Source organism: Heloderma suspectum, chromosome 2 (assembly GCF_057233095.1).
Source record: "Heloderma suspectum isolate Gila_16-S chromosome 2, 16-S_ref, whole genome shotgun sequence".
Classification (NCBI taxonomy): domain Eukaryota; kingdom Metazoa; phylum Chordata; class Lepidosauria; order Squamata; family Helodermatidae; genus Heloderma; species Heloderma suspectum.
Window position 1 is genome coordinate 235824007 of NC_139459.1, and position 25580 is coordinate 235849586.

General features: G+C 42.4%; 1 protein-coding gene across 2 annotated transcripts in view; it reads right to left on the minus strand.

Moving 5' to 3' along the window:
• GABRB2 (gamma-aminobutyric acid type A receptor subunit beta2) overlaps positions 1-25580 on the minus strand; it is a 196586-nt gene that overhangs the window by 75691 nt on the left and 95315 nt on the right. For both annotated transcript variants that reach the window (XM_084832388.1, XM_084832389.1), the window contains exon 6: positions 440-522. In XM_084832388.1, the coding sequence (XP_084688514.1) occupies positions 440-522 (83 nt within the window). The remainder of the gene's footprint in view (positions 1-439; positions 523-25580) is intronic.

The following is a 25580-nucleotide window of genomic DNA, read 5'->3' on the forward strand; positions in this document are numbered from 1 at the left end:
GTAATTTAAATAAGCACATATAATATTGACATCACATTTGCATGGAAAACCTAACTACATTGTGACATGCACCACTGACTCCAATGACAAATCTAAACCTGACATTTAAAAAATGGAAACAAATAGCAATCCAGTTCAGCAGCAGAGAAGGATAAAGAACTGAAGTAATCCTCATATTCCTCACATAAACTCCAAAAGACATTTGAGTGAGACTTTTAAAGCTGAAAATTGTCCATCAAACTCACAAAATAAATTCCTCTAATCCTTGTGCCACAAATTACTAATCCATCTGGAGAGCAACATTTGTTTTGTGTGTGTTTACAGAGATCTAAATATCATCAGATAGAGGAAACAACTTTAGTAGCACGTAGAACAGAAAAGTTAAACGTCTGAATCGGTTTGAGCATGCAGTAAGTAGGATTTGCAAAAAAATACTCACAGCTTTCTATCTCTAGTGTGCAGTTCTGTTCATCTAGGGGGTATCTTCGGAGGTCCATCATACATGCAGCTGTTGTTGTAATTCTAGAAAAGAAGCACATACAAAGGCTACTTTTATGGTTTTTGTTCAATCTGTTTGAAATACAGCTAAAAGATCAGTAAATGGATGGATGGATCCATTCCTTATGTTGTCACTCAAGGCTAGAGAAAAGACTTGCATATTTGCAAGAAAACTGTCCACCATTTTTGCCTGACTTTAGGACAATTCGAATTCACTTTTCATTGCTTCTTAATGGATCAGAGTTTTATTTAGTCTTCATTTCATATTCTCTAGATACTAAAAAGCTAATACCAAGAGAAAACCAAGAGAAGTGGCAGCACAAGCTAGCTCCCAAAGAGATCAATAGTGGCCAGCGGCCAGCTGGGCCAGTCCTCCACATCATCCAAGGGGCTGCCCTGTGTGCTTTGAAGGAAGCCCAGGCCAAGGAGTTCATCCTGTCATATTCTGAAGAGATCACTAACAACTTGGGAGAATTCAGCTGAGGCAGCCTCCCACAAACCTCTCTAAGGATTAGCTAAATATGTGTGCGCCCTGCTCAGGATGGCTAACAAAAGGCCCTGGCCACTGCTGTGTATAGGGTTTTAACTTGCTGCTTTCTATGGGTGGTTTTTTTAATGGTATGATTTTAAATATTGCTTTGGTTTAGCATATTTTCTTTAATAGTTTTATGTTGCTGCTGGAGCCCTTTGGGTTGAGAATGCTTGGACTGTGTGTGTGTGTGTGTATATATATATATACACACACACACACACTATAAATAATTATGAGGAGGCCTCCTCAGTGTTTCTTTTGGAAGCCCTAAGCCTTAATGACGATTTCTGCTGCTGCTGCTGCTGCTGCTGCTGCTATTATTATTATTATTATTATTATTATTATTATTATTATTATTTCAGGGCACTATACTTCTCTGCAGGCCATTTCACACTTTTCTTGTCAATGAGATCAACCCAAACCATCTCTGGTTAGGTGCTCACAAGGACAAATATAACATATATAACAAATATAACAGATTGGGGACTTGTTCTCATAAACCTGTATATGGGTTGTACCACTTCAGTCTGCAGGTGGGGGCTCACATAATTGAATGCTTCTGCATTTTTTTGATATAGAAAACTAAGCGTCAGCGAGAAGAGTTGTAATCTAGCTTTCTTCCTGACATGCCAGTTGTCTATTATTGTTGGTGTGCGCGTATGCAATGGATCTGCGGGCTGAAGTGGTACAGCCCAAATGCAGGTTTGACACCTCATTTGCTCTTTGTGAAAACTAGGCCTATGTAAGAGAAGAAATTGTCATCAAAATTAAATGGAGAAATCTGCCATTTCAGAAAACATATGACTGTGATTTCTGTGGCCCAGGACATATTAGGGATGTACGAAAGTCATTTACCTTTTCGCAGGTGTGATTTGCGGTGGGGGGGAGGTGCTCTGTCCCTCCCCCAGGAATCCTCCCTGGCGGGCTCCGTTCCACGGTGCCTCTGCGGAGCTGCCGGCCAGGGCCATCCACAGCTGGAGTTCCGGCCGCATAGTGGCTGCCATTTGCGTGGCTGCCTTTACCGTGATAGGCTACATAAATGCTTACGTAGCCTATCATGGAAAGAGCAGCGGCGCAAACAGCGTAGCAGCTGCTGTTTGTGTCCCTGCTATTTGCCGTGATAGGCTACGTAAATACTTATGTAGCCTATCACGGCAGCTTGGCAGGATGCAAATGGTGGCTGCAGCAGCTGGCCAAAAGACCAGCTACCACCGCCGGAGCTGCCGCTGCCGCAGGAGCCCCAGGTGAGTTTCGTTCCGGGGGGATTCCGTGGGGTGGCGGGGGGTGGGAGGCCGTTCTGCCACGGGTTTCAGGGGACTGAATGCCAGTGCATTCGGCCTCACTGAAATCCGTGGCGGAATTCTCTGCCATCCCTAGTACATTTCCTTTTTCACTGCTTGTGTTAGCAATGGCTACAAATTGGCCATGACTCAGGTGGAAATTCTCATATAATAGCAGAAGTGGCTGAACTTTAGCAAAATACACACACAATGTTACAAAGATATGTCTATACTGTTAAACGGCACATTCAAATAGATTTGTACTTTCTGCTGTTGAAAAATTCTTTGCAAACTGAGGACATGTTCCAGAGACATATCTCCCCTCCACAAATATTCTGCAGGCTATTTACATGCTATATATTGCACACATTTTGTGACTCTAAACACCATGAAATATGCTATTTTAACATGTATTAGTAAACCTTTTAGATGTTGGTAGGAACATCTGCACCATCAAAATGTATTTACTGCTAGGCTTGAGGAAGGAATTGCCCCAAGCTGTATCAAGGTAAACAAGTACAGTAACAAGATTTTTATTAATTGCATTCTGTTCACATCTTTAGAAGAAAAGGTAAAACTAATTCTTAAAGCCCTGTGATGATGAAAGTGTCATCGAAATTAAATGGGAAAAGGTAAAATTAATTCTTAAAGCCCTATAATGATGCACAGTTAATTTGTAGTTCTTGAAAGTATCTGACTTTTGAGCCTACTTTTTATATTAAAGATTTATATACTGCCTTTCAGCAGAACTTCCAGAATCTAACAATGTGTCCTTAAAATAAAAGTGTTCTATGCTCCATGAAACATAGGATGTATGTTCAGACTTTACATGGAAAACTCCGGGAAATTATCTGTAACGCCCAGGGAGAGCTTAGTTAACTGCAAAACAAAACACAAAGTTGTCATTTTTTGCTATGGGAGAAGGTCCTAGGACTATTCTGCTAATACAGATATTCCAGCACATCACAGCAACAAGACTGGCCACCATCCTCAGAAAACACATGATTATGTGAACCATTCACTCATCAGTCCTAATCTTAGCATGCTTCATGGAACCAGTTCATCTCACAAATTGGGACAAACAATGAGAGAGTACCCTGAATTAGAGCTTTCTGTACAGCATTTCAGAAGAGCATGATGTCTCATCCATCCTGCAGTCTGCTGGGAAAACGCAGAACTGTTAATGATTAGTACTCACTATTACTACTGTCCCCCTTCATGGATCACTGCCTTGTTGTGGTGAAGGGGCTTGCGTAACTCAGTGAAGCCATAAGCTATGCCATGCAGGGCCACCCAAGACGGACAGGTCATGGCAGAGAGTTCTGACAAAATCTGGTTCGCTGGAGAAGGAAATGGCAACCCACTCCAGTATTCTTGCCAAGAAAACCCCATGGAATGTATCACAAGGCTAAAAGAGATGACGCCGGAAGATGAGCCCCTCAGGTCGGAAGGTGTCCAATATACTACTGGGGAAGAGCAGAGGGTATTTCCAAGTAGCGCCAGAAGAGTGAAGTGGCTGGGCCAAAGCCGAAAGGACATTCAGCTGTGGATGTGTCTGGTGGTGTAAAGAAAATCTGATGCTGTAAAGAACAATATTGTTTAGGAACCTGGAATGTCAGATCAATGAATCAAGGTAAGCTGGAGGTGGTCAAACATGAGATGGCAAGATTGAACATCGACATCTTGGGAATCAGCGAACTAAAATGGACAAGCATGGGAGAATTTAATTCAGGTGACCATCATATCTACTGCTGTGGGCAAGAATCCCTTAGAAGAAATGCAGTAGCACTCATAGTCAATAAAAGGGTGGGAAAAGCAGTACTGGGGTACAATCTCAAAAACAACAGAATGATCTCAGTATGAATCCAAGGCAAACCATTCAACATCACAGTAATTCAAGTCTATGCCCCAACCACTGAGGCCAAAGAAGCTGAGGTTGATTGGTTCTATGAAGACCTACAACACCTTCTAGAACTAACACCAAAAAAAGATGTCCTCTTCATCACAGGGGATTGGAATGCTAAAGTAGGAAGTCAAGAAATCACCGGGATAACAGGCAAGCATGGCCTTGATGTACAAAATGAAGCAGGACAAAGGCTAATAGAGTTTTGCCAAGAGAACATGCTGATCATAGCAAGCACTCTTTTCCAGCAGCACAAGAGGCGACTCTACACATGGACATCACCAGATGGTCAATATCAAAATCAGATTGTTTGATACTTTGCAGCCAAAGATGGAGCAGCTCTATACACTCAGTAAAAACAAGACCTGGAGCTGACTGTGGCTCAGATCATGAGCTTCTTGTTGCAAAATTTTGGCTTAAATTGAAGAACCTAGGGAAAACCACTAAACCATTCAGGTATGACCTAAATCATATCCCTTATGAATATAGAGTGGAGGTGAGGAATAGATTTCAGGGATTAGACCTGATAGAATGCCTGAGGAACTATGGACGGAGGTCCGTAACATTGTTCAGGAGGCAGCAACTCAATCCATCCCAAAGAAAAAGAAATGCCAGAAAGCAAAGTGGCTGTCTGATGAGGCTTTACAAGTAGCTGAGAAAAGAAGGGAAGCGAAAAGCAAGGGAGAAAGGGGAAGATATATCCAACTGAATGCAGAGTTCCAGAGAATAGCAAGGAGAGACAAGAAGGCCTTCTTAAATGAACAATGCAAAGAAGGCCTGGCGTGCTATGGTCCATGGGGTCACGAAGGGTCGGACATGACTTAACGACTGAACAACAACAACAATTACTACTGTCAGGGGAAAGAAGAGGCAGCGAAAGTGAGTAACTGTTTTGTGGAAACCTGGTTGGATGTTATGGACCACTCTTGGCACTGAAGCACAATAGTCAATTAAATCTATAAAGAGAACCATTGGACTACAGTATTTTACCATTTATCTCAAACAGAAGCCATAATCCCATCTCCATTTTTTGCTTAATCAGTGCAGCCTGAGGTTTTAATTTTAATAGAGAATTCAAATAATATTTTCATTTTTCTTCACAAATACTGTAGTTCCTTTCCTGCGCCTCAAAGCATATAAAATGACTGGTAGTATTCTCACTCCTTCCTTCTACCCAAAAGACCATATGTCTCTCTCTCACACACAAAGAACATTCTGGAAAAGTTTGGGCAAAATATGAAATTCAAGAAGAGTTTCTAAAGATCCTAATTTCCCCACACACGATCATATATTACACCCACACCTAGCTTAACAGAAAACAGACATATACATCAGATGCCACACTCAAGTTACTAATTAGCAATCTTACTAATGATATTTCAGTATAAAATTCTTTTCCACAGCTGATTGCTTACTTTTATTAGAACTCTTATCAGGAGTCTTCCATGCACAATGACTAAGCGCGGGTGACTCTCATATCTGAAATAGTTACCAAAGCTGTGCACTTGTAGCTCTGCCCAGTGTTCACTTCTGCTTCTTGGACGCAGGCCTGTTTTGTGACAGTTAGAAAGGTTGGCAGCAGCCCCAGTTATAATATATGGAAATCTGAAGACAAAACTGCCTTGTGATTAATTTCTCTCCTGCACAGAGAGATCAGCTTTGAAGAAAAATGGTTATGGGTTTTAGCAACAGTATTTTCCTCTTTTCTTTTAATTTGCTGCCTGTTGTAAAATTCAGGATAATTCTGTTTCCATGTCCCTTGTGTGTGGGGGGGAATAGAGCTTCCCTTCTCCTTGCACATTAAGATGAAGAGGCATTTAAAAGACGCTAAATTACATTAATCTAAATAGGGATGCTTGCAAAACTGCCCCATCTGAATTTCTCCACAGATTTTGGGATTCCAAATTACTTAGTCTTGTTGGTGGAGTGGCAGCAATTATTAGCAAGCCACTTAGGCCATCTCCCTGCATTTCTTAATTGAATGCTAACTGGCTACTACTCAGCCTGCTACTTGTCAAGTGCTTCAGATACTTGCCCCTCTCAAGCCATGGGAAATTGGATTTTGCTGGCACTTGGGCCCGGATGCCCAACATCCTATGAATACAGTTAGGCTGAGAGATAGTGACTCGGTTCACATGGGGCATTTCCTGGGTTGTTTTCTAAACTGGATGCACAGTGGTGCAACGAGTGGGCAGGAGGCAGCATTTTCACTTGCTCCAATGCAGCCCCAACCAACCACGGGCTTAGAAAACAACCCAAGAACACCCCCACACCTGGGTTGTTCAGCATTATGTGGGAACTTGGAACTCTGGGTTGTTGAGAGGTAAAAAAAAAACAGAGTTTTAACCAAAGAACAAACCATGGGTTACAACTCTTGGTTGTTTTGCCCTCAACAACCCAGAGTTCCATTCCTGGGTTGTTTTCTAAACTGGATGCAAAGCTGAAGCAGTGGGTGGCAGGAGGCAGTGTGCTCATGGCCCCAACAATCCATGGGTTGTTGTTACATGTGAACTGGGTCAGTCATTTTTCCAGTGCCGCTCAGTGAGTTTCATAGTAGAGCTGAAATTTGAACCCAGGCTTCTTCAGTTCTGTCTACTACTCCCCACTGGTTTCTCTCCTGGTAGCAATTTGGAACGGGGCCCCTCAAATTCAAATAAAGCATTATATGAAGGTTAAAAAAGAAAATAGATTTTAGTGGGATGCACTTATATAAAGCAAACTAGAGCAACTCATGGATCTACTATTATACAATCAGTGAGATACTTCTTAGAAAAGGCTGACTACAAACTTTGTTCTTTGTTCCTCAGCAAAAAGCACCTTTTAATCAGTCAGAGACTGTCCAGTAAACTGGACTATCTACTTGCAAGCCAGCTGTAAAAGGGCATGATAATTTCTGCTGTTGCTTTATGGAAAAAGAAGGGGAATTTCCTAAGCATATATTGCATTTCAGTGAAAAATGATGGCCACTATATTGCATAATTTTCTCCAAAATCCTGGCACAGCACAAAGGTAAGGAGGAAATCTTGAGGCAATCCATATAGAAATACAAGATATCCCATGAGAAGAAGCCTTTCAGCTCTACACAAGAAAGATTACTAGGAAGACCAGAATGACAAGGCATCACTAGTACACATTCTCAAGGAAGGAGCAAGGTTTAAGCTACAGAAACAATGACTGGGTAGGCTTTAAGATTGAAGGAGGTGGTGAATGACTGAGTTGAATGAAACAAGGGGTGAGAGATCATTGTTTAAAACCATAAAATAGCATCCATCATCCTGCAATAAAAAGTATTATGTAATTTCTTGTATGCAAGTTGATTAGGCTCTTGAATTATTGTATTCTGACCCAGAAGTAAAACTGCTCATTAAACAGTGGTATACCATATGAAAGCAGCCAGGAGCAGCACTTTAAAGATGTACTATTTTATGATGCAGAAAGTTGTGCCAATCTTGAAACATTTACTGCATTTCATTCTTCCTAGGAAATCAACCAAACAAGCAATAACACATACAGGAACTCTTGGAAAATTATATTAGCACACACATAACCTGTGAAGACATTAAGCTACATTGGACCAAAAGATTCAAAATGCTTTTGCCAAGATAATTAGGGTGAGAGTTTCCAGAATCAATGTTACCTGGGTTTGGAAGCTGACATATATGTTTCTCTCTTTAAGCCTGTTTTAATATGTGAATGGTCCTGGGGGAGGGGGGGGGGAATGTGGAGCAGAGGGTGTCTCCTTTTATTGCTGTTGAAATATTTGTGCTCTGTCACTAGGACGTGACAGCAACTTGGTTCTGTATACATAGGGTGTGTCCAGACAAGGCTATTATTGTGCAATTACGCTCCATTCACAGAATTTTGCATAGGCCCAGATATCATTATCTTCCATTTGTAACTCCTCCATGTTTTCCCACTGCTTCTCAGCCTTTTTTCTTACCACAAAAAAATCCATAATGACAGAAAGACAAAATAGCTTCACAATAGCTTTTGACTGGTAGTACTAAGAGCCAGCAGTCTGGAAGCATCCACAGACCCAGGAAAACACACTAGAGCGGTGCCTAGCAACAAAGCATTGAAAAGAGGAACAGAGACAACCAGTACAGCTGCTTCTGCACCTGATATCTAAAACTGGGCAAGACAAATCTCTCCAGGTTTATGGGGCAGGCTTGTTCACTCTCATTATACACAAGAAGCAATTGTGAATTGAAAGCCTGGACGGATGAAGAGCAAGAAGATGATTAGTTACAGCACAGTTTATCCAAAGCACGCTACGATATGTTTTCAGCCACACAGGTATCAAACACTGAAGTGGAATACAGATAAAGTCAAAAGCAACAGATACGGGTTTTTAATAGTATAACCCTGTTTATTGCTGGAATGGAAGAATCCTCTGTAATTGAGCTCCAATGAAATTAAGAATGTATTAGTCTACTCTTTTCTGAGTAATAATAGTACTATTCAAAATTCTGCTTCTGATTACAGCAAACCTCCTTCTATACCAAAATAATATCCAGAAGTTTCATGTATTTATTCAAAACATTTTAATTCTGCCCTTTGTCTAAAAGCTCTAACAAAATCTCATATTCTGTTAAAAAGTAGGATCCTAAGATTGCTGCATCATTAAAGTGCAGATATGCCACTGTGTTACGATTTCATCACTAGCCAGACCAAAACAAATATTTGTTTATTCAGTATTGGGCTCTGTACAGTTCATTTACAGCAAACTTTCTCCAGGGTATATTAAAACAGAAGGGGGGGGCAGGGAGGGAGAGAAAGAAAATGTCTGTTATATCATTGCAGGACAATACAGACCCATCTAAGCAAGTGGAAATCATGTGATGAATATCATGTGCCTGCTTTTCAAAGTTAGTGAGAAATATAAAATACCCTGAGAAGAGAAAGCCTAATGAATTCAGCTTATTTATATATTCTTATATGAATGTAGCCATAAGCTGCCCATATTTTGGTTTTCTGTGATTTTGTCTCCTGACAAAGATCAATAAAATTTGTTTTAAATGCATTTTTTATCAACATATCTTCAGATTATTTTAAAGTGAGAGCAATTGGATAAAAGGATCTCAAATTAACAATGAATAGTTGCCAGTCCTCTCAGCAGACTCAATCATCCATCTTGAGTGTCCCTAAAAAATACTAAACCTGGACATCATGTTTTTAGTGGGGCTGTTCAGACAAGACGCTAGCCCACACTCAGTGGTTGAGTGTGGTTTGTTGTTAAACTGTAGTTTGTTGAACCATGGGTTAGCGTGTTGTCTGAACATCTGCAAGGTGGCTTGTTAACCATGCAGTATGGCTTGCTAACCACCCCGAACAACCAACAACAAACCATGGGAGCTCAAGGAGGCTTGTTCAAGAAAATAAGCCACACTGCTTGGTTAACAAGCCATCCTGTGGACATTCAGACAACACGCTAACTCACGGTTTAACAACAACCCACACTCAACCACTGAGTGAGAGTTAGTGTGTTGTCTGAACAGCCCCAATGAACTAAGGATTTGGAAGAAGGCAAACCATTTCACCATCACTTTCTTTAGTCTTCAATTGTTGTTGTTGTTCAGTTGTTCAGTCGTGTCCGACTCTTCGTGACCCCATGGACCATAGCACGCCAGGCCTTCCTGTCCTGCGCTCTCTCCTGGAGCGTGCTCAAGTTCATATTCATTGCATCAGTGATGCTATCTAGCCATCTCATCCTCTGCCGTCCCCTTCTCCTTTTGCCTTCAGTCTTTCCCAGCATCAGGGTCTTTTCCAGAGAGTTTTCTATTCGCATTAGGTGGCCAAAATATTGGAGCTTCAGCTTCAGTATCTGTCCTTCCCATGAGCACTCAGGGTTGATTTCCTTTAAGATTGACTGATTTGACCTCCTTGCAGTCCAGGGCACTCGTAAGAGTCTTCTCCAGCACCACAGTTCGAAAGCATCGATTCTTCGGCGCTCAGCCTTCCTTATAGTCCAGCTCTCACAGCCATACATTACTACTGGGAAAACCATAGCTTTGATTAGACGGACCTTTGTTGGCAAGGTGATGTCTCTGCTTCTTACTATGCTGTCTAGGTTTGCCATAGCTTTCCTCCCAAGGAGCAAGCGTCTTTTAATTTCATGGCTACAGTCACCGTCTGCGGTGATCTTGGAGCCCAAGAAAGTAAAATCTGTCACTGCTTCCATTTCTTCCCCTTCTATATGCCAGGAAGTGATGGGGCCAGATGCCATGATCTTAGTTTTTTTAATGTTGAGTTTCAAACCAGCTTTTGCACTCTGCTCTTTCGCCCTCAACAAGAGGCGCTTAGATCCTCTTCGCTTTCTGCTATTAGGGTGGTATTGTCTGCATATCGGAGGTTGTTGATAATTCTCCCAGCAATCTTAATTCCGACCTGTGATTCATCCACCCCGGCATTTCTCATGATGTACTCTGCATATAAGTTAAATAAGCAGGGTGACAATATGCAGCCTTGTCGTACTCCTTTCCCAATTTTGAACCACTCGGTTGTTCCATGTCTGGTTCTGACTGTTGCTTCTTGACCCTCGTACAGATTTCTCAGGAGACAGGTAAGGTGATCTGGTACTCCCATCACTTTAAGAATTTGCCAGAATTTGTTGTGATCCACACAATCAAAGGCTTTAGTGTAGTCAATGAAGCAGAAATAGACGTTTTTCTGGAATTCTCTTGCTTTCTCCATGATCCAGCGAAAGTTGGCAATTTGATCTCTAGTTCCTCTGCCTCTTCGAAACCCAGCTTGTACTTCCGGTAGTTCTCGGTTCGCATACTGCTGAAGCCTAGCTTGTAGGATTTTGAGCATCACCTTGCTGGCATGTGAAATGAGCACAATTGTGCGGTAGTTTGAACACTCTTTGGCGTTGCCCTTCTTTGGAATTGGAATGTAAACTGACCTTTTCCAGTCTTGCGGCCATTGTTGAGTGTTCCAAATTTGTTAGCGTATTGAATGCAGCACTTTAACAGCATCATCTTTTAGGATTTTAAATCTAAGTCTTTAAGTCTTCAATTACTAATGCCATAATTAAATGGAAGTTGAACAATGATATTCAAATATCATTTCATATTTTAGTGAGGTTGCAAACCTTTATTATGAATGACTAGTTGCAAATGCTATCTCTATGTTCTCTGCAAATTTTACAGAAAGGCACATTGGAGGACTCATGACAGAACGTGCTGTTTTAATTGCACAAGAGGAAGCAATGGCTTGTGTTTTCAGCAGGCTGGTGCTTCAGTTTTGTAACAGATTAAGTCCCAGTTTGCATGTCACAATAAGCCAGGGTTTGTGAACACTGCCCAGTCACTAAACTTATATTGGTGAGGACTGAAATCTAAAGCAAATATATTCCATTGCTGTTCCATTACTGTTCTACTGAAGTCAATAGAACTGCTTTGGAATAAACAGGCTGTGGAAAGCAGTCCTATAGCCAACATCTGTGGCAGACACGCAGTTGTTCTCCAGTAGGTAAGTCAATGCAGAAAAAGTTCCCTGAAGGTCAGACATTTGCAGACTATCAGAATTATACATTTTGCTTTAAAGCTACAGCACAAACAGAAACAACATATATGGTTAATCTATCTGGCAACGTATAAATGACATATCTCCTGGCTCCTCAAATTCCCTTGCATATAGAATTTTCATTCACTGATACAAAATTAATAAACATATTTAAGTCCTACCAATATTGTCTCCATCTCCAATTTCACTGCAATACTAGTCCTTTTCATGTATTGTAAGGCTTCTAGGAATTCACATGGGGCTGGGAGTGGGGGTGGGGGGTGATTGCAGGGGGTGGGGTGATATTGCTTCTCTCCTGACCTATATGCATTCATTAGTATGCATCGCTTCACACTTTTTAATGAATATATGTTGTGCAGGAGACAAATCTGCTGATTACAGGATACTATTGCCTCCCTCCCCACACATCCAAATACGCCCTATAATGACTGAAAAGGGTTATTATATCATCATTAATAAAGCCATATGTAGTTTCTCAGTTACATCAGAATGTAAGTAAGAGTTACGCAGGATCAAACCATGGGTCCATCTAGTCCAGCATTCTGTTCACGCAGTAGCCAACCAGCTGCCACTGGGAAAGCCACAAGCAGGACATGAGTGCAACAGTACCCTGCTGCCCATGTTCCCCAGCAACTGGTGTACACAGGCAAAGTGCCTCTGATAGTGGAGGTAGCATATAGCCATCAGGACTAATAGCCATTGATAGCCTTACCTCCATGAATTTGTCTAACCCCCTTTTAAAGCCACTCAAATTGGTAGCCATCACTACATCTTGTGGTAGTGAATTCCACAGTTTAACTATGTGCTATGTGAAGAAGTACTTCCTTTTATCTGTCCTGAATCTCCCACCGATCAGTTTCATGGGATGACCCCAGGTTCTAGTATTATGAGAGAGGGAGAAAAACGTCTCCCTATCCACTTTCTCTACACCAGGTGTAATTTTGTACACCTCTGTTATGTCTCCCCTTACCCTCCTTTTCTCCAACCTAAACAATCCCAGCTCATAGGGGAGTTGCTCCAGGTCCTTTATCATTTTTAGTTGCCCTCTTCTGCCCCTCCTAGATCAAGCATTCTTGCAAACTCTCCTATAGTCCTATGATAGGTATTACTATCTTTGACATTGTGCCTCATTCATTTCTTTCTTGGCTTTCTGTGTTTTTAATGTTCTACACCCACTTTTACTATCTCTTCCTGCTAGATTGCATTGCCTTAAATACAGCTATTATCAACTCTAATCTCAAAGATAAGGCTAGTTAGATAGGAACTTTTATTAAGCCATCAAATTAGATTGCTGGTATATTATACACTGTGCCATTAAATTGTACTGTTCAATACAACTTAGTGATTGTATTTATTAAATCAGCTAATTTAAATATTACATTAAATACTTCTTATTAAAATATTAGGGCTGCTTCAAAAGTTTCATGGGCCTTTAATTTTGAATTGAAAAAGGGGAAGCATTTGTCAGTTGAAGCTACAATGAAATGTAAATCAAGAGAACAGTTTCAATTCACCCCTAACACACACACACACACACACACACAGTACATTCTTGATATGCCATCTGTCCATTTTTTCACACTGAATAAATATGGTATAAACCAACATCTAGATGGTCACTTAATTATCTGGGCCAAGTTTAAAATCTGTTACTTCATAATAAACACAGAAATGGCACTCACAGTAACTGAAATCACTGAGACATGACATAGTAGAAACTAAAGGTCTATTAAGCTGATGATCTAATTTCTATGAAGGAGGAATTCACAGACTGCCACAGTACAAAGCAGAGCATTTGGTCACAACACAGAGGAAGGCTGATTCACAGTCACATAATGGATTTAAGAATACAGCCTCCCACTTGACTGATTTTAGTAACAAACACAGCAGTGGTTATGAGGATGATATTACAGTCATTAGATGTGTGCTGTGGAAGTCAATGTGGCCCCATATGTTGAAACCAAAGAATGTCGCTAGAGTAGAAGCCATCTCATATATCAAAAAGGAAGGACAAAAAAAAAGAAAAAAGAGTGAGGGACAGATTCTTCTTTTCTTTTCCAACTTCCAGAGTTATGTGGAAGAAGGACCTACTGGCTGGCTTGGCACATTCACTAAAGAGCAATATTGCTCCCATTGCTTCCCCATGGATGGGAGTCAGGTTATTTGGTTGCTCACATCCAGCTTCTGTTGAGTTCCTGCCATCCTCTCTTCTTTCCAGAATGTTCTAATCTACTTGGAATTGAATAAGAGAAATGAGGGGTGGGGGTGGGCTTGTGGGAAGCCTTTGCGAAGAGAATGACAGGTTTGGACGAATGCGTGCCCCCCTGCTTCTTCATGTGTCACAACACGGTGGTATTGTCGGTCAGGATTTGCACATGTCTGCCTCGGAGGTAAGTCTCGAATGCATGCACTGCTTTCCAAACAGCGAGAAACTCAAGGTAATTGATACGATGATTTTTCTCCACTGCGGACCAGGTTCCCTGAATGCAAAGTGGACCACAATGTGCTCCCCACCCTGAAAGAGAAGCGTCCATTGTCAATATCCACATAGGACATGTCTGGATGAAGGGGGCATCCCGACATGGGGGTTGTGCCGCTGCATCCACCACAGGAGGGAGTCTGCTATTTTGTCTGGAACCCTCAGGTGATAATGTCGAGTGTTGATGGTGGAAACAAAGGTTTGGAGCACTCAGTTCAGTGGTCACATCTGAAGCCTTGCCCATGGAACAACAGTGACTGTTGCCACCATATGCCCCAGTAATGTTTGAATAGTGTGAGCAGTAACCTGCCTTTGACAGTAAATGGTCTCCACAAGTGCAATCATCCAATTTTGTCAATTTCGAGTAAGGTAAGCGCTTGCAACTGTCGAACCAGCAGGGCCCCTATGAATTGGAGCTGTTGTGTTGGCATCAACATTGACTTCTCCCTGTTGACGTACAGGCCCAATGCTCCCAGAAGGTTCAGAACAATCTTGATGGCACAACAGAGAGTCTTTGGAGTCTGAGATGAGGAACCAATCGTCCAGGTAAGAGTAGACTTCGATGCTCTGAAGCTGAAGACAGGCACACACAACCACCAAGTATTTTGTAAAAACTCTCAGAGTGGTTGCTAGACCGAAGGGCAGCACCTGAAACTGGAACACGTCAGTACTGATGATGAAACATACATACCTCTGGTGGGCCTCTGCAATCGCTATATGGAAATATGTGTCCTCCAGGTCTATGGCACCAAACCAAGCATTCTTTTGAAGGAGAGGATTGAAGCCAATGTGATCATTCTGAATTTCCTGGGAGTAATAAACTTGTTCAAGTTCCACAAATTTATGATGCGATGGAGGCCTCCATTCCATTTCAGTATGGTGAAATACTGAGAGAAGAAACTATACTCCAGCTGGTATGGAAGAACTTTTTGAATTGCTCCCTTCTGGAGCAGGGTGGACATTTCTAAAAGGAGAGCCAGTGATGTGTGTGTGTGTGTGTGTGTGTGTGTGTGTGTGATGCCAACAACACCCATTTAGGGAAGGGTATAAAATTCTATCATGTAACCCTGACTGATTATACTTAACACCCAGCTGTCCATTGTTATTCTTTTCCAGATGGACAGGTATGGAGCCAGGATGGACCTGAAGAAGAGTTGGCTGGGAAGATGGAGAATGGCAAGTACTGGAAGTCAAAGTCACTGCTTAGAAGAAGAGTCAGTCCTTCCACAGCCCTGATGATACTTTGAAGAAGAAGCGGTCTGCTTCTTCTGCTGCTGAGGAGGCTGGTAAAGAGAATAACAATCAATCTGCTGCTTGCTCATATACGGTTGATGGTGGAATCACCTGTGCAACTTGTATTGTTGCTGCAGAGGTTGAGGACCCAAGCCCATTTTGGGGGCGGTCATCTTTGCCTTTTGAACAGTCCATTTGTTCATCAGTTTTGGCATTAAAGAGCCCTTCGCCATCAAAGGGCAAATCCTCAATCTGTGATCGGGCCTCAGGCATTAAGCCTGAGACCACAACCAGGCATTTCTCCGGAGTGCAATCGCACCCACCACTGACTTGGTGTTACAGTCAACTTCATGCCGGGAACTGTTGATCTGCTGCCTGGACAGCTTGACAGCTTCTACATGAAAAACTCTGGAGAGATCCCATTTGTCCTCTGGGAGATAAGTGTAAAGGGAGTCCATTTTCTCCCACAGAAACGGTTGGTATCGTCATCACAGCCTGATATTTTGCCACATGGAGACCAAGAGCAGCAGAAGAATACAACCGTCTCCCCAACAGATCTAAATACTACCCTCCCTATCAATGGGCAAAGCATGAACTTTCTGTGACTTCCCTTGCACCGATTCAACAATGATAGAATTTGGCCATGGATGTGAATATGAAAATGCCGCATCTTTCTCTTGCACACAGTATAGGAACTCGAGATGCTTAGACATCGGTGCCACAGAATATGAGCCTTCCACAATTGTTGCACCGTTTGAAGAAGGGCTGGGAGGAAGGGGACTGCCATTGGTTCTGACAATTCAGTACGGACTGTGTCAAAAAATGGGTCCTGTACATGCTGCTCCGATTGCTGCACATCAATCCTGAGCAAATGGGCTATTCTGCTAACTTGCTCAGCAAAATTAAACATGTCCTTCGAGGGAGAAGCTTCCTCCTGCACTCCTGCAACATCATCCAGAGAAGGGACCGACGGCGGGACGGAAGAATATGAAGAAGTGTCAGATTAGTAATCACCTGCAGAATTATGAGGTGAAGACGGTTGAGGAACTGGAACAGGTAGAGGGTTAGTTTGCACCACAGGTGCAGGTGGCAGCTGAGTCGACTTGACTGATGTAGCCTAGCTCTGAAGTAAGGATGACTAGTGAGGCAGCACAGACAGAGGTAGAAAGAAGGACAAGACTGAATTGCTAACAGTTGAGGATGGTACCGAGGCGAAGAGGCTCCTAAGTATCTCGCTCAATCATAATAATACTCTCAATCCAGAGAACAATGCCAATCCTCAAAAACATAGTGCCGTGAGGCATGTTGGGTGGGGTAAGAGACCAATCGGAGCTTCTGTCCCAGTCCCCATGAGGAGACCTGGACCTCTCCCTATACTGGTGGTCAGGATGATGATTGCCATAAGGAGATCTGTACGCCTCAGAAGGAGGAAAGCGATGTCCTCGATCCCTAGACGTAGACTGTAATAGTTGTAGAGAAAGCTCCTCTCTCACTGAGGATGACAACTGGTGATCCTCCAATGGTTTTTCGGTCCCAAGAAACTGGCTGTGGAAGGGACAGCTCAAGGATTTCACCTTCCGACCCAGTAGAAATTGGCTTGATTACAGGAGGGCTTGGTATTGACGGCAACACCCGGATAGGTGAGTCAGGTAAAGGTGGAGGGGTTAGAATCTTCCGTTTTGAAGGCTTATCGCTAACCCTGTTTTTCTTTTGTTTCTTCAAGCTATCAGATCCTGACTTTGGAACTTTAGCCTTTTTCAAAATCTTCCTCACTACCAAGAGTGCTAAATAGCGCCCCGGAGTCAGAGGGTCAACCCCGTCAGCAGAACCTGAGGGACAAGGAGACGATGGCTTTGACAACGACATAGTAGTCATTGTCTTTCCCTTTACATGGGAGGTGCCTGAGTTTTTTGGATCTGTAGCCAACAAAGCTCTCCTCCACAGCTCTGCTTTGAGTTTGTCAGACCTGTTCTTCTGCGCCTGTTTGGTGAAAGACTGGCACAAAGAACAAACATCAGGTAAATGACCTTCACCCAAGCAAAAAAGGCAAGGAGAGCAAGGGTCAGTGGTGGGGGTAACTTATTCCCACATTTGACATATTTATGGAACAGGGCCTTTGTGGCCATAAGGAGATTGCAACCATGGCGGATGACAAAATGACAGATAGATAGACAATGGAAAGATTCCCCCCTTTTTTGTGGTAACGACAGAACAAGAAACAATAACGAGAAGAAAATGAAAGAATTAAAAAATTCAGCACCGGTGTGAAAACGCTGACAAGTTCTGTACGGATATAGGAAAACTCACGAGTGGCTACCACTAGGCAGTCGAAAGAGAACTGAGAGAATGGGCGGAAACCCACTGGGACATGTGCAGTGGATGGTGGAGGGTTCCTGCCAAAATGTTCCTCAACTTTAGAAGTTTCCTGAATGAGGCTCAGAGCAGGCGCAGAGCCCATATGTGTGATTCATAGAGACCATGAAAAAGAACCAATAGTTATAATGATCCTTCTTTCAGTGGCCCAAGATCTACCATCCATGTAATAAAGCAGAGTACATTTTTGGCATACTAAACCACAAACTGGCATCTTTATTGGTCTAAGACTTTGTTAAATCCCTTCCACAACAATCCCTTTTAATATTTCTCTAGTAACAATAACAACTTGTTACAAAAATATTTAGCATATTTTTTCATTAATGCATAATCACCATTAATTTAATAATGTTTTGATTTTTCTGTATATTGCTTTTCCCCAGTGCTCTGTTCAGTCATTAGCATTCCAGTGCAAGTTATGGGTGGAATCCTCATCCTACTGTAGACAATGCAAAACCTATAATGCCTGCAACTGTGCTGGAAAGTACCTCAATTCACTATTCATTCTATGGTTCTCTCCATCTTTCTTACTGCCAATGGATATTGTACCAGCAACCTTGTAGATCACAGATTTATATTGTATTGAAATTGGATGAACAGATGAAGCTTAAAGGAAAATGAGGTGAAACAGGCAAATATGATCAGATGACCTGAGATGACATCTCCCTCTCCCCCTATTTCTTTCCTTTATCAAATTAATATGAGAAATGCAAACAGGTATTTAATGTAACTAATACATTTTAAAAAAACTTATCTTTTTTATTTAGAGAAGTAAAAATGAAGTTGGAAAAATTCGTGATATCACAAGAGTGGGAAAATATCCAACATTTCAATTTCCTGACTATTTTGTGACTGTATACTTAATCTTTTTACCATATTTGTTCAGAGCAAAAAATAACTGAAGAGGAAAGGTGGAGGAGTATGGATTTGAATGGCAATATTTATGAAAAATTAATGTTTTAAGAGGTGTGTTTTTTTATATAGCTGGTGCAGTACAATTTCCTGAGTTCTGCTGTGTGCTGGAAAGAATATGCAGTTCATACTGGGTCAGACTGTATCTTTAGAAGGGCACATAAATTAGGCCACACCAGAAATAAAAGCAAATTCAATTGAACTTCTTTTCTTATTATAGATTGGAGAGGAAAGAACGATGGGGTGGAGGCCGGGGGGAGGGGGGAATGCAGCAGCTTCCTGAGCAACATTTTATACTCAAACAAACAAACAAACAAACATGCAAGTATGAGACCCTTCCTCTCATGCTTGCATGAAAGCAAGAAGAACTGGAGAGAAACCCTGTCAAAAATAAAACTTCAAGGCAAGAGAGAGAATCCAGACTGGGTTGAGGTGACATTTCATGGAGGAAGACAGAATACCAATTATAGTTATAACCTGGCAAAGGGCCATTAATTGGTTTGCATATATGCAGCACATGACATCATGAGGTTAGGGGTGTACGAATCACTTACCCCTTTCTGCTGGGGCCATCTGCGGTGGGGGGGAGGCACTCTGTCCCTCCCCCCGGAATCCTCCCCAGCCGGCTCCGCTCCGCCGCGACTCCGCAGAGCCACCTTCCGGGGCTGCCTGCAGCCGGACTTCTGTCCGCTGCTGGACTGCGGCCGCCATTTGCGTCCTGCGGAGGCTGTGATAGGCTACGTATATATTTACGTAGCCTATCATGGCAAAAGGCAGGAACGCAAATGGCGGCTGCTACATCATTTGCGTCCCTGCCTTTTGCCGTGATAGGCTACATAAATATATACGTAGCCTATCACGGCTACTGCAGGGACGCAAATGGTGGCCGCTACGCCATTTACGTCCCTGCGGAGGCCGTGATAGGCTACGTATATATTTACATAGCCTATCACGGCAAAAGGCAGAGACGTAAATGGCATCCCTGCGTTAGCCGTGATAGGCTAGATAAATACTTATGTAGCCTATCACGGCTAAAGTAAACAGGAAATGGCCGCAGACTGCGGCAGCCATTCGCGGGGCAGAGGACGGCCGACAAAGGTAGGCTCCATTCTGTGTGGGGTGGCGGGGGGATTGCTCCATTCTGCCATGGACTCCAGGGGGCCAGATTCTAAAGAATCCAGCCTCACTGGAGTCTGTGGCGGAATCCTCTAACATCCCTACATGATGTATGGCCTCATATCTGTTCCTTTCTGTTTGGCAAAATATCCTTCCTACTACAAGAGGCTCATGGCTACATAGGAGGACAATGCCTTATACCAGGTGAGACTTGCTGTCCGTTTCACTCAGTATTGTCCGCTCTGACCGCAAGCTTTGCTCCAGTGTCTTAAATGGATCTTTCATATTACCTGGTACATTTGGAGGCAATGTTATAATATAGGTAAAACTAACCTACATCCCAAGACTGTGTGATCCAGTAACAGACAAAGAAATTGTCCCCTTCCCTCTTCTCAGGGCAAATCTAGGAAGCAGCTTCAGGGTGGTGGAGGAGTAAAGGAGTCAATGGAGTGGGAGATAAAAACAAAAGGCCTGGACTGAAAGGAAATGGGGACCTTGCTAGAAACGTGAAGGTCCAGAAAAAGCCAGAAAAATGAGGAAAACCCCCAGTTTCCCCCCCCCCGAGGACCATTTTTGTCCCCCCCCCAAATTGAATAGCTCTGTATTGTGAAATATTTTCTTTTAGAATTTAAGACAAAATATTTATCTATTGTTACCCAGCCTTTACTCCCCCAAAAAATGATTTCTAAAAACTATGTAATAAGAACACTTTTGTAGAAAGACCAGGGATGTAAAAGGTCTGGAAATAATGAAGCCATGGGAGAAAATATTTTTTAATCCTCTCTGTAAGATTCTCATTCCTTATTAAAGTTATTGATCTAAAGTATACTTTAATGATAGACATTTATGCTCGGTTTCCCAGCATGTGAGTAAAGTCACCATTGTGCATTCTTGACTGTGCATTCTTGACAGCTTGGATTTTGTTCTATGGAGTCCTGTATTTCTGATGCTGTAGTGGTCATTTAATGTACTTCTAGTATATTCAGACAATAATTACACATTTACTAATTGAGTTTACTTTTAAAAGTTTTAAAATATAATGATAATTTTATGCGTAAACTAAGCCATACATAAAATAACTAGGAACAGAACTTTCTGTTCCTAAAGTAGGCCTCCCCAACCTAGTGCCTCTGGATGTTTTGGACTACAGTGCCCAGCATGCCTGACCATTGGCTATGCTGCCTGAGGCTGATGGGAGCTGATGTCCAAAATTCCTGGAAGGCACCAGGTTTTTGTTGTTGTTGTTGTTGTAGTATTTATTTATTTATATCCTGCCTTTCTCCCCAATACTGGGACTCAAGGCGGCTTTACAATGTTAAAACTTATACAATTAAAACCTATAAATAGAAATATAAATACAAGTGTACAAAAGTTAAAATATAATTAAATCATCAATACTAAAATTGTAAAAATATCAAAACATTAAAAGACAACCACCACAACAAAAATAGTATCCATACATCATATTTTCACAGGTCCCCAGACTAGTTATCCTCAAAGGCCTGCTAGAACAAAAAAGTTTTTACATGCCTACGAAAGCATATCAAGGAGGGTACCGCTCTCACCTCCCTGGGAAGGGAGTTCCAGAGCCTTGGGGCAACCACCGAGAAGGCCCTCTCCCGCGTTCCCACCAGGCGTGCCTGTGATGATGGCGGGATGGTGAGAAGGGCTTCCCTTGAAGATGGGAAGTCCTTCTCACCATTGAGCATGAGTAGGCTCATAAGGAAGAATATGGTCTTTCAGATAACATGGACCCTTCAGATTGGGGAAGGCTGTCTTAAAGCAACAACGTGACTTTAGATCTGTAAAGAGTGTTAAAAAAAAAAGAAGTATTGCTTATTTTTCAATTTTTCCAAACTTCCAATTTTTTTTCTGGAAAAAACTGGAAAAAACCCTTTCTTCCCCCTATGGTCTCAAAATTTCCAGAAATTCTGCATCTCTAGACCTTGCCCATGAAATTTCACAGGCCTTTCACTAGCACAATATTAATTCTGGTCTACACTACTCCACACATGTGAAGAGGGGTTCAACCCCTCCCCCAACAAATCACAACTCAGACAGAACTGTACAAAGAACCTCAAAGGGTGATTTTTAGGCATCCAGGGACTTATGGGCAAGCCTGCAATAAAGGAGCTGTACAGTCCCTAGGAAACTATTCAAACCCATTGATCAATGGCTTGCCCAAATGCCTTTATAAATATTTCTAACAGAGAGCATATAAACTCATTTGGATTAAGGAAGCTTCCCTTTGGATTGTCAGAGACGCTCAGGGAGTGTACAGTTCCCTTTCCCCCTGAATGAATACTTTGGACCTTCCCTGAGCTTGCCCCCAGTTCTCTTGAGCAGCCTTTGCCAACCAGTCCAGAGCACCTCCAGCACATCTGGAGGGCACCAGGTTGGGGAAGGCTGCCCTAGAGCCTAAAAATACAGCCCTTAGATGTGTTTGTTTAATTGTCTAAGCTATGCTCAGAACTTGGGATAAACTCGGAAAACATTTTGCATGTGTGCAGAATGAATCCCATTTTACATTTTGAATCTGTCAAAGACTTTCCCAGGCAAGTTCTGTTTAACTTGTAATACCTGTGGGTGTTATGGAGATAGGCAGATTCATATTCTGAATCAGGTAATTGGGTACTTCAACAATGGCTCCATCTATATGGAAATGGAATGAGAAGTGCTTTCTGGTTATATCTGGATTTTCACAAAATCACTTTGGTCCATCAGGGGCGCAGGAAGCAAGAAAAGCAGAGTATACACTACCTAAAAACCCACTTTCACAGGTCACACAGCATGTGAAACCCCCATACTTTGAGGTTGGGTGGGTGGAGTAGAACTGAAAGTCATCAATCCCGTAGTTGCTCAGTGAATGAGAGAGGCTTGTTCCCCGCCCCATCCACACTCCCCTGCTTAGGTAAGTTTACTGGAAGTGCTGAATCAAGCCCACACCTCTCTTCTTTCATCCACCATTGGGATATTGTGAAAGAGTAAAGGATACTATGCTATTCTGAATGGGAAATACAGGCTACATACTGTGAATGGGGAAAGCAGATACTGTGCTATTGTGAATGCTTGAAACAGCACTTCTGCACTCTTTTGAATGGGAAATACAGGCTACATACTGTGAATGGGGAAAGCCGCTACTGCACTAGGCTACGTATTGTGAATGGAAAAGCAGTTGTTGTTGTTCGGTCGCTCAGTCGTGTCCGACTCTTCGTGACCCCATGGACCATAGCACGCCAGGCCTTCCTGTCCTCCACTCTCTCCTGGAGTGCACTCAAGTCCATATTCATTGCATCGGTGATGCTATCTAGCCATCTCATCCTCTGCCGTCCCCTTCTCCTTTTGCCTTCATTCTTTCCCAGCATCAGGGTCTTTTCCAGAGAGTTTTCTCTTCGCATTAGGTGGCCAAAATATTTGAGCTTCAGCTTCAGGATCTGTCCTTCCAATGAGCACTCAGGGTTGATTTCCTTTAGGATGGACTGATTTGACCTCCTTGCAGTCCAGGGGACTCGTAAGAGTCTTCTCCAGCACCACAGTTCGAAAGCATCGATTCTTCGGCGCTCAGCCTTCCTTATAGTGAAAGGATGATACCGCATGAAGTAGTGCTAAGTGGGAAAGAAAGCTGGTATCCAAAAGCACCCTACTGGGAGGGCATGGGGGGAGGGATGGCCCTGCCCCTTGACCATGTCACTGCCAGGTCACAGAAATAGGCATGCACAGGATTTAATGCAAAGGGATGGGGCACATTGCAGCAGAACTGTGTGGGGGCTGCATTTAAGGAAAAAAGACGCACTAAAAGGACTTTCCAAAAATGCACCTTTCCCAGAGGGAAGCTGTGGGGTGGCTGCAGATTGGTGACAGCATCATCTGTTGCGAATGACCCTGATGTGCTCTTTCTCCGCACTGAATCGACCACGTAGATTGGGCCAATATCATCAGAATATACAGCTTCAGTCTCAGCAGAAGGGCATATAAGGGGACTATCAGGCATTTATGTGCCAACCAACACTCTGAAGAATCACCCTCTTCTTTGATGACAATACTGTACAATTGAGAGCCTGTTGCTACTTTATGCACAAGTAAAAATGACCCTTTCTCCACCCCACCCCCCCGGTGTGAACATGTGGTTCTTCAGCTGTCTGCCAGATCTGAGCCTTGGGGAGTTGGACAACTGGCAATACTGCTTTGATGGAATAATTGGACACTGAGCTTCTACACAGACTGGGGAAACAGGTCATGCTGTAACAGAGCTGAGGGAGGCCATGACACATACAACTTCGATGCCTACAAGATAGTACTCTCCTCTGCCCTTTAGCGATTGCTGTATAAGGCTGCTTATGCCTCCAAAAATGCTACCACTACAAGAGGTGGAACTGCATGACCACTGAGTGGTTTTACTGCAATTCTATACATTTTAAAAGTGCACTTAACCCCCCCCCCCACAATATAGCAAACGTCAATTAATAGAAGCCTGAAGTAGCAAATCCAGCTTCCTGTCTTTGATTTTCCCACATACGCATTGATAAAACCATCTCTGAGATCTATATACAGAAGTAGCTGGTTGGAATATACATGGGGATCGTATATTTGAGATACCAGGGAAATAATGATAGAATGAAATAATGTGATGAAACGACCACGTTCAAAGGATAGCACTTATCAAAAGAAACCCATACTATTGACTAAACCCTTTATACTCAGAATTGGCTTTGTGAGATAATTTTCTGTGGCACTGGCTGCAAGACATAACGACTTTCTAGGCTGTGCTAATGTAGCTTCCCCAGCTTGAATGAATGGAGGGGTGTGTGTGTGTGTTCTAAGTGAATGTAGTCAGTCAGTCTCATTCCTCCTTTATTTACAAATAAAGAATAGCCATACAGTTTCAACACAGGACAAATTTTCATATTTTGCCACACACAGAATTAAGTGTTATTTTGTAATTCACTTATTTAGATCTCCCCGCCCCTAAATCCATTTAAAAGTTGCAGAGCAATCTACATCCATGAAATCCACAGGAATATTTATATTCTTTGAGGATGTTTCTAAATAGATGGCTCTTGAGCTGAGAGCACAGCTATATTAAAATTCTAACACTAAAAACCCATATCAAAACCAAAAGCTCAACTAGTGTAAAACCTAACCAGTATCCCCTCCTTATGTCTTACCAAAATGCACACATTTTGCCTTTTACCCAAAGATGTCCATCCCCCTACTCCCAAAACATACTCTGCCCACAGCATGCAGCCCTTTCAGCAACCTAACTTGTGGCCCATCTTTTCTTCCTGCCAGTGCCACCTTAAATTTCTGCCTAGCGAATACCAACAACTGGCTGCTTTTATACAATTCCCTTCCATGATCCAGCATTTTCAACCACCTGAAAAGTGAGACATCACAGTAAAATTAAAGACCTGCTGCCAAAGACTCAGCACCAGGGTTGCCTACTCTTGAAATAAATGATTTTGTAAGCCATATATACAATACATATTGTAAGCCTGTTTATTTTCCTGGCTTTTAAGGCTTAATAAAGCTGGTGCTGCATGTTTCCTTTATTAGTTTAGTGCTGTTTCTGTTTTTATAGTTTTAATCTTTTATAGATTTGTATTTTAAACAGGGCTGGGGAGAAATAGCAATAGAAATGAGCATTCATGAAACTGACCCAGTAATTCAAGGACAAATAGTTTTGTGAAATGGTCCCTCCCTCACCCTTGTCTCTTTGAATCGTTTTAC